This window comes from Echiichthys vipera (assembly GCF_963691815.1).
Source record: "Echiichthys vipera genome assembly, chromosome: 3".
NCBI lineage: Eukaryota > Metazoa > Chordata > Actinopteri > Perciformes > Trachinidae > Echiichthys > Echiichthys vipera.
In genome coordinates this window covers 25,664,808-25,677,322 of record NC_139828.1, presented here as the reverse complement: position 1 = coordinate 25,677,322, position 12,515 = coordinate 25,664,808, and the positions used below count along the sequence as shown (strand labels likewise).

The 12,515-nt window shown below is 43.1% G+C and overlaps 1 protein-coding gene across 1 annotated transcript in view; it reads right to left on the bottom strand.

Moving 5' to 3' along the window:
* Window positions 1-4,942: 4,942 nt before the first annotated feature.
* The window catches only part of nhsa (Nance-Horan syndrome a (congenital cataracts and dental anomalies)), a 59,437-nt gene continuing 51,864 nt past the window's right edge, over window positions 4,943-12,515 (bottom strand). Inside the window, exons 7-9 of the mRNA XM_083911536.1 lie at window positions 9,285-12,137; window positions 7,994-8,117; window positions 4,943-7,916 (exon numbers count right to left, since the gene is read on the bottom strand). Of these exons, the coding sequence (XP_083767662.1) occupies window positions 7,202-7,916; window positions 7,994-8,117; window positions 9,285-12,137 (3,692 nt within the window). The 3' untranslated portion in view covers window positions 4,943-7,201. The remainder of the gene's footprint in view (window positions 7,917-7,993; window positions 8,118-9,284; window positions 12,138-12,515) is intronic.

The following is a 12,515-nucleotide window of genomic DNA, read 5'->3' as shown; positions in this document are numbered from 1 at the left end:
CACGCATGGAGAGTGATTCGCTACAGAAAAGTCATACATCAAAACAATACATCATTCAAAAAGAAACAAAGCCTACAGGGACTTGCAGAGGACGATAAACGTACATGCAGGAAAGGGTCTCTGTCATCCAGGAGGTTGATTTAAGCGCATACGCAGATTCTGTGCATCAGTACTCCACATGTATTGTTTTTCTCAATATGAACCTTAGATACTTGTTTGACTGGGCTGGATTTAGAATTTAGAATTTATTTTTTTCAGGAAACCCCCATGAGATGAATCATCTAATATTCGATGTATAATGGAATACATAATACAACGTCAATAAAGGAAATACAGTGAGACACAATACAGGACTTATACATGCACACACACACACACACACACACACACACACACACACACACACACACACACACACACACACACACACACACACACACAGTCACCCAGAAAAGACTCAACTTTGTAGTCAATTCAGTGATATCCATGCTTACAAAAAAAAGTAAATAAAAAAAGAAAGGTTACAGAGACACAGGTTTATGAGATAAATATATCAAATACGAGAATGATGTAAACGAGAAAATGAATGAAAAATTTGAATAGGGATAAGTAAATAAATAAATGAAATTTAAAAAAGAAAACCAGAAGCAAGAACAAGGGGTTTGCAAATGAAGTAGTAGTCATGCTTTGAAACCATGGAGAGAAGTAGTCGACCTAAGCTGCCATGGGAGATTGTTCCAGTCTGACGGAGCTTTGAACTGAAATGCACGACCATGCAGAAAAAGGGTGAAGGGTGAAATTCAGACGGGATTTGACACAAATTGGCAGGAATTGACATACAGATCTGCATCCTCTGCAAATGTAGTTATTATGTGGGGTAAGAGAAAAAAACACTCTCCTACAAAACACTTAGACCCTTCTCTTTTCTGACCCCCACTCCCCACACATCTGATCTTTTTCATACTATCCCTTACCCTTAGAAGGTGTGTGTTCTTTTCTTTTGAAGGTCTTTACTCACCTTTGTCCATGTTCACCATAAACGTCATGTTGGGCTTACTTACGCTTTTAAGGTCTACAAGAACAACAAATTCATAACCAGAAAGAATAAATCCTTATATCTACAACACTGGGTATCATTTTCCTTGCAGACTTACAAAATAATGAAGCTCAACTTCTCATTTACGAGGAATTTCTTAGATCTAAAACGTTTCCTGTCCCCCATTAAGAATATCAATTAGTAATAAATGCTATACCGAGTGGAATCCTTCACCTGATGAAGTGTCACTCTGGGAGAGAAGAACTGCAGGATTTAGACCCGTCCCTTTTTGTTAATTGAATAAATATTAAAAGTCATAAATGTTCTAATAAACATATAAGGAACTACTTCTACAGCAAAAGGAAAATCTCTCCAAGGGGAAACGTTGTTTTTAATTCTTATTTTTCTAATATTCAGTGGGATAAACATGGCTTCTACCATATAAATGTCATGTGTGACGACGGAGAATACACGGAGGGGACCCAAATGCAGACACTGAACTCAGGAGACGGTATTAACAAATTTAATAAAACTTATTTACAAAAAGGTGCACTAACACAAAGGAAAAACACAAAGAACTAGATACAAACTGACGAGATGAATGGACACAAGAGGAGCAGGTACACAGGGAGACATCAGGGTAAGTAGAGGGTATGATCCGGCACTGAGTGAGGCTCAGTACCTATTGATATACAGAGTGGCAGGTGATTAGTGCCAACATGAATGACCTGCCAGGAAAACAAACTCAAACCAGAAAACAGAAAGAAAGCACATACAGAAAAAACACAGACAGAGGGAGACAAAAACAACGATTAAAAAGGAGAGGGAGAGACTGTCCAGAACTAATCACAACAATAAATGTGTCATCCCCAATAAAGTGAAATAATTACATTATATAATATTTACCCCACTCATACATTTATGTCAAGGTTTGCAGATATGGACAACTATAGTGAATTTTGTAGGACTGAAGATGAAACTGTTCTGCATTTATTCTGGGGGTGTCAGTGTAACTTTGGAGTTCTGGAAAAAAGTTGAAAGTGTTTTTAGCATTCAGTGCAAACACTTAAATAAACTGGAAGCAAAAGACGTCATTACCTGCTATGAAAACAAAAGCAAAACAATACAGTGGATTGTCAATTTACTAGTTCTTTAAGGGAAGCATCATATACATAAAGCTTTTTTTTCTCTATGCCTTTGTATCTTAATAAGTATTTTAATGTAATGTCATTATAATTGAATGTGTGTTGTTTTCTGAAAGGAGAACTGACTGTCTTTACACACATATCTATCTTTGTCAAGTATGATGCCACACTGTTCTGGTTGTACTATATTGGTCCAAATTGCAAATAAAGAATATAAAAAAAAAGGCCTACACAATATCTACTGTACTGTCGTTAGAGCCAGAGGGCAAATAATGACACAAAGCCTGCTGTACAACACAAGGACGAGCACGGACATAGAGACGTCTCTGTAGTCATCCACCATCAAAGCTCGTAGGACAATTCCTCATCGTGAGGTGAAGGGCTGACCCTAAGTCAGCATTTTTCCATGTTATTCTCCATCTGGACACCTCACACAGTACTCTTGAGAACGAAAAGATTTGATTTCTGCACCACCTACCGCTCATGCCAAGCCACCCTGTCTCTGATGTTAATCAAGATCGGGGTTCCCGGTCACTGTGCCCCTTGATGGGTGCCCACTTGGGATGCCAAACAGTCCAGGGCTTTGTTTACCTTTGTTTCCCCCCCTCTCCCTTCATTTACAATCTCCGCTCAGTCGACACGCACTGACTGAGAACAAAACGTTTCTTGTCCGTTTGACATTAGCCAGAGCAACAAAGAGACTTGACTCCGGAGCTGGAGCACGACCATGAAAGTGACACAAAACATGCAGAAGTGACATTTTAATAACAGCCAAGCCTTGAGTCTGCTATGTAGAAAGGAACCAGTTCAGCCGTGTTATATCTCTGGCCAGCACACAAAGAGGCCTAATTTTCATTTACACCCAATTTGCATTAAATTACCCGACGCTCTCCTCTGGATCCAGCTGAAGAAAACCCTTTAGTGTTGATCTTAAATAGGTGGCCACTTTGCTGTTCTTTTGAGATTCAGAATATTGCTCATAAACAGGTATATTATATCCTCTCACTTCTCACTTTACAATGCAAAAGACAGATATGCTTAGATATGAATCTATGAGACAATTATAGTGTTCTAATATATAGAACACTATATATATATAGCACATACTTTTTTATACAGCTGGCTGATATTGTTTTTTCTAATTCTACCATCCTGGTTTTTTGATAGTCTATTTTGTTGTGAGAAATGGCGCCCCCTTCTGAAGGCAAAGGTGACACTGCAGTCCAGTAAAGAACACTACAGCTCTGTATGTTCTTGTGACAGAATGATGTTATAGCAGCACTAGACCAGTACCCATATGAAGCCTGTATTATGAGAACCATACACAGGTTGTGTATACAGATATTTTAGGCAGAAACACTATTGAAAATGTTCCTTAAGTACACACGTATCATCTGCAAAATGTACTTTAGGTTCCAAAATGAAAAGTTCTCAATGTAGAGAAATGGCCCCTTTCGACTGTTATATTTGATATTTTTAGGGTGTAGGTAATGTTGTTTGGGCTGGTCTAACGATTTCTCATACTGCTGGATAATGTTAAAAAAATTTAAAATTATTATAAAGCGGGTCAAGGTGCTTTATAAGTACTGTGAATATCTCAAAATGCTCAATCCACAGAGAAATACACACAGCCTGTGTTTTTAAAAGAGCTGTCACTGGAGATACAAATTAGAGACCAACGTATTAATACTTGATTTATTCTGAAATACTTCTGCTGTCCTAGCATGTTTTTTTTTTTAAATAACCAAGGAAATTCAACATAAACGTTTATTTGTGAAGGGGTTTAGATCTGGACTCTGACTCTACCTCCTCGAAATTGAATCGACTTCTATACATACTTTGGGTTCAGACTAACATGTTTCCCATCAGACCCAAATAAACTGAACTTTAGCAATGTCATGTTATGGTTTGAGGGATTTTTTCTGCAGCAGGAGTTGGGCCTCTTGTTCAGCTACATGGCAGGTGAATGCAAATGTTTATGCGAACCTCCTTCAGCAACATGCAATACCTTCACTGCAACTGTCTCCCAATCAGCTTCAGTTTTGATACAAGACAATGCCCCCTGTCACACTGTAGAACAGGTGAAGCCGTTTCTTGAAGCTGAGAATATTGAAACAATGACATGGCCAGTCCAGAGTCCAGATGTAAACCCCATAGAGAATCTCTGGAAAATCCTTGGCAACAAAGTAAAGTCTAAGAAACCCACTACAGTTACTGAACTGTGGAAGAGACTGAGTCAGAACGGACCAAGATCAAACCAGAGCAGTGTGAGAAACTAGTGATGTCCTGTGGGCGCAGACGTGCTGAAGTCATTCAAAGGTGTAGCCTCTACACATCCTGTTCCTTTTTGAATCCTATAGAAGAAAACACTGTTTAAATCTTCTCTTCTGACACAATGGTTACTGTTCTCTAATGTTGATCACTGCTCACAGTGGTATAGACACAGCGGATATTCTATCAAATTATGAACGATAAAAATAACAGTAGTTCAGCAATTAATCAAGAATGAATACTTTGTTCTGTATTTTTTCTCCCCAGTGTACTTGTTATGTGGCTGAACTAAGAGTAAAAAGCACCCTTAAAATAAGAACAATTAACATCACCACTTGCCCCAAGAGTCATTTTCAAGGCAGTCACATTTATTTGTCTTCTTATACACATTTGCTAAGCAGCCTGTCGTGCTAGCACTTGGCTTTGATAGGATTGACTATGGGATTTCCACAATGCTTACTAGAAAATAAATACAAGACAAAGTGTTCCACAGCTCAAAAATATACAAAGGTTTGAAATCAATGTAAACTTTGAAAACATTTTTTTACATAACAATTCCAAAAGTTATTGTATTTACAAGTTTGTACAAAAAAAATACAAAGCTGATACCTACAGTATGCAGAGGAGGAGTCCAAAGGAAATGCATCTAGTACCACAAGTCATGCTGTCATTCTTTTTCAGGATCGCTTTTGTTTCAGTCAAGTAAACGAGAAGAGAAAAACAGTTTGATGCCACTAACACTTTCGTTCTAGCCTTTGGCAGAAGCATCTAGTCCACTCCTAAAGCGTACTCAGAGCGTGGATATTATTCAAGGAGAGTCAAAACGGCTCCATGAGCAAGATCTATAAATATCTCCAGGTACAGCAAGAGACAGGTGAAACTTCACAAACATCACTTTATCAGTGCAAAAAAAAAAGGGTTGGAATGAAGGAACATGGACGTGAACCATGTTGTACCCTGTTATATGATGTTGCATTAGTATGGAGCATATTAAGGCCAAAAGTTGATATTTACAGTGTACCTTTATGGGAGCACAGACTTCCATAGGCCAATATGGCTACATCGACTCTGTCATTTATGTATCATGGTTGAGTACCATCACTGAAAAACACCATCTACTTATGTTAATATTGAGACTATGTGGGTCAAAGAGTGCCAGGGTTACAACTAAAACCTCACCTGTAGCTTATGACTGTTCATGCCATCTTCTAATCACATTAATGAGTTGCTTTCTTTTTTGTCTCTGCAACCAGTGTCTGAAATACGATTTAAAATGTGTCTCTTATAAACAAAATAACTAATCTTAATAAAATAGTATTAATTATACCAGCAATTCATTGCATCTAATGATGTCCTCTTTATTTTATTTAAAGGTGTAAATAAAATGAGGGAGCGCATGGAGAACTTTCTGTGTCAGTTATAAAAAATAAATATATTTCGATTATTCGATTGATTGCACAGAAAGGTTCTTTTAGTTTGATGGGGGAATAAAATAGACAAGCATTTGGTACAAAATAGCAGCAAATGCCACATCTCTGAACTAAAACCAGAACTTTTCTTTCTTTTCATCACAGATGATAACCCGGTTCCATGTTTAACCCTACGCCCTCCATCAAAACTAAAAAAAAATCTCACAAAAACACCACTTTCTGAGTCCCAAGCTGCTTGATCACTTACTGTCACTTGTTGAGAGTAAAATAAGGCTTATCTGATCCGCCCGAACACTTTCCACTTGCCTCTTTCCACGATTCGTAAAACATGCTGTGTCAGAAATGACCGTTATCACGTTTAAAAAAAAAAAAAAATACATCAACCCCTTAATCTTTTACAGCTCTCCTGTTTCACCACCTCTGACTTTTTGTTCACTTTTTCATCTCCCACGTTAAAACCTGCTCCCTTCTCATCTCCTAAGATTGTCAAGTTTGTGCTTGGCTTTGACATTTCCTGCCTAACCTTCAATTACTCGTCTTATTGCGTGAGAATTTTAAAATATTGTAATAGTATCATTGATATCATTTACAATAAGGACTGAGTAAAATATACAAACATGTTGATGTGAATAGATGCATTAAGGGTTCACATTTTGTCCACTGCTGTTTTCTCACACAGTGTTAGTCCTGATGGTAAGGTAGGGAGTATCAAAAATGATTTTTAGAGCTGTACTGAAGAGAGTGTGTGTCTAATTGCATAGGTATTCACAGAATACATACAGTTAATCTGATATATTTTTCTATTTTTACACGATAAAAATGTCAAACTGTGAGAGTTGTTTAAAATACGACAGCAGGACAATTTAGAGAGAACATTAAAATACTGTGGCGGGGCTGAAGGAAGGCCATAAATGAACCAAATAATATTATTTATTTTTTGTAGAATAATCATTTCTATTCATCAATCATATTTTTCCACAGAATGCAAAATAATCTGGTTCCCTGTTCTAATGCTAAGTGTTCATATAATGAGGATATTCTTTAGACATACTGTGTGTATAAAATAGTTTTGTAAACAGGTAAAATTGTATAGTGTATCCACAGACTATTCACAAAGGAAACATCTATAAAACTCTGCCGCAATTAGTAAATGTATGACCATTTTGAAATCCCTAAAGTTCTGTATCATTAACATTAACCTCCTCGACGCTCCTGCCCTCACCGCATCTCATAAATATTCAAACTCATCCTGGTCCGTTTTGTTTTTGCTGTAAACTAACAAAATCATCTCATTTCTTTTGAAACTTCTACTCCGTTTTCTACGTGGAGCCCTGTGATGAGCGGTCGTCATGAGGACTTCCGTCCGAGTTCTCCGTCTCGCCCTCGGAGATCGCCTGCATGGGCACTGAGTACAGTCTGCCGCGCATGCCATATCGGCTGCTGTTGGCGGGCGGGGGGATTCTGGAGCGGCCCTGCCTGGAAGTAGCAGATGTGGGGAAGGATTTCGAGGAGAAGCCCTCTGCGTTGGCTCTGGGGTAGGGGCTGGAGATCTGATCTGACTGGTGCTGCTGTTGCTGCAGGGGAGAGGCGGGCTCTTCGGGCTGTCTGGGCGACTCCGTCAGGGAATCTCCAGGAGATTTAGGAGTGACGGGGCTCTTGAGGATCTCTGCCGCTGACATGCGGTAACTTGATTCAGAGCGGCTGCCCTTTTTGAGCAGCAGCAGTTTGAACTCCTCGTTGGAGGTGCTGGACTTCTTTGCGTTCCTGTAGATGGGCCCGGAGACTCTGTGCAGGCCTGGTGGGGTCACAGCGGAGGAGGAAGAGGAGGAAGAGGAGGAAGAGGAGGAGGAGGGGGATGAGGAGGAGGAGGAGGAGGAGGAGGAGGAGGAGGAGGAGGAGGAGGAGGGGGGTGACGCCAGTGATACTGGGGAGCTCACGGTGCTGCTGGGTGGTGTGTTCCCCGATGCAGCACTGAGACGGTTCCTTACGTTCGTCTCAGTGGAATCCTTTCTTCCCAACACTTTCCTTTTGGACCTGAAAATAAAAAATGCTATTAAGAAACTCTGTAAATTCTGGACGAAGACAAAAAAGCTGCTATCCAAACTGCTTACCTGTGTATCATAGCAAACAGATCCTCGGTGGTGCGAGCCTTGGTGGGGGACACAAACACGCTGTCATCCTCTGGTCTTGACTCATCACTCAGAGGGGACACCGCATCATCACTGGGTGTAGAGTCTGTTAACAGAAATCAATCATCGACATTAGAATACACTGCTAACACTGGACACTTGCCAGGTTACCGGTGTTTCTAGCAGGTGACCTCTTAAAGAGAAGCGATGTCAGGAGCCCAAACGTTAGCTTTCAAGGCTCTGAAAACTTCTATTCTCAATCAACTTCTTACTGTGAGTTCTTTTCTGCCCGTGACAGTTGGTGGGTTGTTTGGTTAACGTCATTCAAATCTGATCAAGTTAAATTTGCCTCCATGTGCTTTCAAACACACCCACATGCTCTGGATAAAGCAGATCATTTGCTTTTTAGGGCTTTTTCACACCTACTGTATAGTTGGTTTGCTCTGGTCCAAATCGCTTGATGAGTTTGTAAACCCCCCTTTGGTTTGGTTTGCTTTTTACACAGACAAATCAAAGCAAATCAAAATGCATCACTGCAGACAATCCAAAGGTGAGTATCCGGCTGTGAAGTCTGACGTAACACCCTTTCAAAATACGATTTCCGGGTCCAAATGCTCCGTTGAAACAGAACATACAACAACGGCCGAACATGTAAACAGCTCTTTCGTCAGTTAGACACCCTTTTCATCGATAAAAAGGGGTCAAATGACAATTACGTTGTTTTTAAAAACTCAGATCTGTTCAAACAACGGGGAACACAAATTGCGGCCTTGTGGAAATACGAGGCTTGGAACGGCTTGGACCCGGAAATCATACTCTAAATATTCTGGCTCTTAAGACGTTACGTAACACCCTTTCAAAGCCTCTGAACACCCACACAAGTGCTTTTTTGAGTTAGTCTGGTTGATCAGACCTCTGCCTGAGTTGAAGGTGGGCGGGGCTTTGGTGGGAATTTACGAGGTCACAAATCTCCACCTACCACTAAGAATGATAAAGGTGTCATTTTTCATTTGTGAATGAAGATGTCTGTCAGTCACAGTAGACTGTCCACACCCACACAGTCCTGAGAAGAGGTCCAATCAACCAGATTAACTGAAAACACCTGTGTGGCTGTTCAGAGCCTTTAACTAAAAAAAAGAAACTAGCAGCAAATGCTCTGAGACTGAATGGTTCGTGGCCTAGGGGTTGGGAATCCCTGCTGTACATGACCATGAATGATGAATGTCAAGATTGATAAGAAACATGTTATTCATGAGTGATAAAGACAGTCTACCTTTACTGTAGTAATCCTTGGTCTCTGCTGAGGACTCCTCCTTGCTGTCCTGGGATGGACTTTCAGCTGAAGCACCTGATGGTTCATATTCCGCTTCTTTGCCGCCTTCATCACTGATTGGACTCCCTTGCGACGTCTCTAATTGACCGTCAGTAGCTGGAACATTATCGAGACCGTTGGATGTCCCGGGTGAACAGTGCTGAACAGAGAGAAAAGGACATGGTTCTTCTTCTTCTTCTTCCGATGGCTCCGCTCTTTGCTCTTGTAAAGGCTCCGACCGTAAGCTGGAGTCTCCGGAGCAGACAGGTGTTTCTACTGACTCTCTGCACGCCTCTCCTTCATGACTAGTGTTCCTCTCCGGGATGTCTAACGATGGCTCTTCCTGCGGTCTGAATGCCATTGTGCTCTCTAAAGGAGCCTCTGTGTCCTGCTTGTTCCTCTCCTCACTCTGACATGCTGCTTCTCCGTCTGTGAGCTCTTCGTTCGAGGTAAAAACGGATTCATACGACCCCTTCGAGGGTTTGTGATGTTGATGTGGGTCGTGTAACAGGGGACTCTGGGGTTCCATAGGTTTACTACAGGAAAGTGTGCTAGTTGGGTTCACAGAGGGACATTTGAGTCTATAAGTGGCCTTGTCCTCGTGGCTGCCTTCGTGTTCCTTACTGATGGGTCGCAGCTGTACCGAGTGCAGCACTGTGGGTGTGATGGTCATGGAATGGGCGTTAAACACCTCTGAGTTAGGTGGCGCTACAGGTTTGGCTGACACTGGAGCTTTTTGTTTGTTTTGGTGAAGGATCTGAAGCTGGGTCCTGAAAGGCGAAGCCTTGTTGTCAACACTGTGAAGGGCACTTAAGTCTAGGTGGGAAGGAGGGATTATTGGCAGCTCCAGGTCTTCCCTCGACGTGGCTCCATCCCTGCAAGAGAGCGACTGCAGTGACAGCGACGAGAGAGACGACTTCCTCTCCGGGACTTTGGGCTTCCTCTTGCCGCTGGATGGTGACAGCGGTCCGGGAAAGAAGGCGGCGGAGGGGAATGAGGAGGTGGGGGTTTCTGACTGACTGGAATAGCCGCTGGATGGGCTGGCCAGGCCTGCCAGCTTCTCTGGAGATGTTAGCTTGAAGTCTCCCTCCACCGATGGAAGTGAGGGGGTGGTGGCTCTGGAGCCGGACTGTGACGTCTGAGACTCAGAGCTTTCTTGTGACTTGATGCATTCGATTACAGTTGTACCTGTCGCTGTGCTAGAGTTTGACAAAGACCGGTAAGGATCGCAAGATTTTAAATCGTTGAGGAGCCACAGATCTGCATAGTCTGACTGTACAACCCCCTCATCCTTGAATGAATGTGCATCTGTGGAGCTAAACACACCTAAGTCAGGTAGATCAGCTGAGTCCTCAACCCCCCAGACAACAAGGGGCTCTCTGGCTAGGGAGTTGTTTATACGGCCTGGAGAGCCAGACAAGACCAGCTGCAGTTTCCTCTCCTTGGAAGACAGTGGAAGCGTCTGCCCGCAAGTAATCTTTGGTTCTGTATTGTCAGGGATGTGTCCCTCACTGCATATTTTCCTTAAGGATGAACTCCTTTTAGGCGGACATGGCTTCGCCTTTGGTTTTCTTAAAGAGAGGCATCGCCTCCCCAGAGTCATGTGACCACTTAAGTCAGACAGGCTAAAATCAGAGCCAGGAGCTGCATAGTTATAAGTGAAGCTTTTGCTACCTTTTATACCACAGTCAAAGTGCATTGAGGTGTAGTAGCCTTCAGTGTCTACGGAGTAGTGTGAGACGGTGTCAGCTTTCTCTGACGGAGGTTTGTCAGAGTAGCTGCTCTCACAGGTGGCCATGCTGGTGAAGCTGGGGCAGCCCAGGCTGCTCTCGGCCTCTCTGCTCGGCTCAGGGCTGAAGTCCTGCGAGCGCGCAGAGTCTGCGTGGGGGTAACTCCACTCCCCCTCGATAGGAGTTCTGACCCCTGCTTCCTCTAATATATCCATAGCTGTGGAGGAGAAGGAGCCTGCCCGTTGGGTCCTGAGACCCTGATAGTGGTCCAGCATGAAGCTGGTGTGGTCATCATTGGGGTGGGTGGCAGCGTTTAGGGAGAGCTCAGAGTCACAGTGTGAGGAGCCTGTCAGCTGTGGAGAGGCTGCTTGAGGGATTGTCTCTGAGGTCTGTGAGGGGCAGGTGGAGCTGCTCCCGCTCCAGTTCCCACTTGATGACTGGTGGTCCTCCTTGTGGTCCATCTGGCCCCCCAGCACCCCTGCAGCTGAGACAGAATGCACAGGGCTACTGAAGGTGTCTGAACTGGATGAGATCTCACAGCTGCCCATGTCGGCCTTCCTGGGCAGTTGGGATCTGGTCCTCTCCATCCAGCTGCGCTCCGGACTCTCTGCGAGCTGCTTGTACTTCAGGCTCAGGTGGTGTTCAGACATGGCCTGCTCATCCATGCTCTCTCCTTCATCCTTCAAAATCAAATCCCCAGTTCCAGGCAGGAAGTCCTCAGTGTCGAAGGGAGGAAGCTCATCATCGCTGTCATTATGCCCGTTGTCTATCATCCGGCTCCCGTCCCTGGGCAGACTCCGGGAGCGCAGGCGTGCACCCACAGAGGCGGAAAACATAGCGTCAGCGCTGTCCGGTAGGCACAAGATGTTGCCTGCAGAGTGGGAAAGGGAGAGGGAGACTCCCTGGCCTCTCTGGGCCCTGATCCTCCTCCGAGACGGTGCTCCTGAGACTAAAAAGTCTTCTGTCTGACAACCTGAATCTCTGGTGCTGAGGTGGCTGGCCAGCTCCTCACTGGAGGGAGTGATGTTAGGACTGGCGTGAACTATTACTGTCCGCTCCCTGGAACCAGGAGAGTCATCAGAGTCTGGGAGGAGAAATGAACACAGGGACCGTCAGATAATGCAATGGACAAACTCAAATACAACTCCAGATTAAAACTGAGATGAGCACAATGTATTGCTCTTTGTACTGTGTTCCTTAAACTTATATTTCTGTATTTCAGTGTCTGCAACATTCCCAGTTCAAGTAATTTCCTCTCTCTCTCTCTCTCTCTCTCTCTCTCTCCTCAGTTCCTGTCATCTCTCTTCTGTCGTCTGGCTAATAAAAGCATGAAATAGCCCAAAAATATCTCAAAAACACTGAAAATATGCATCACTGGTTGATGTCTCTCATATTTATGTTGACTTACTCTTAAGTTTTACTGCTGATGTGGATAAGATTTAAAGACAAACAGACGTTTTCT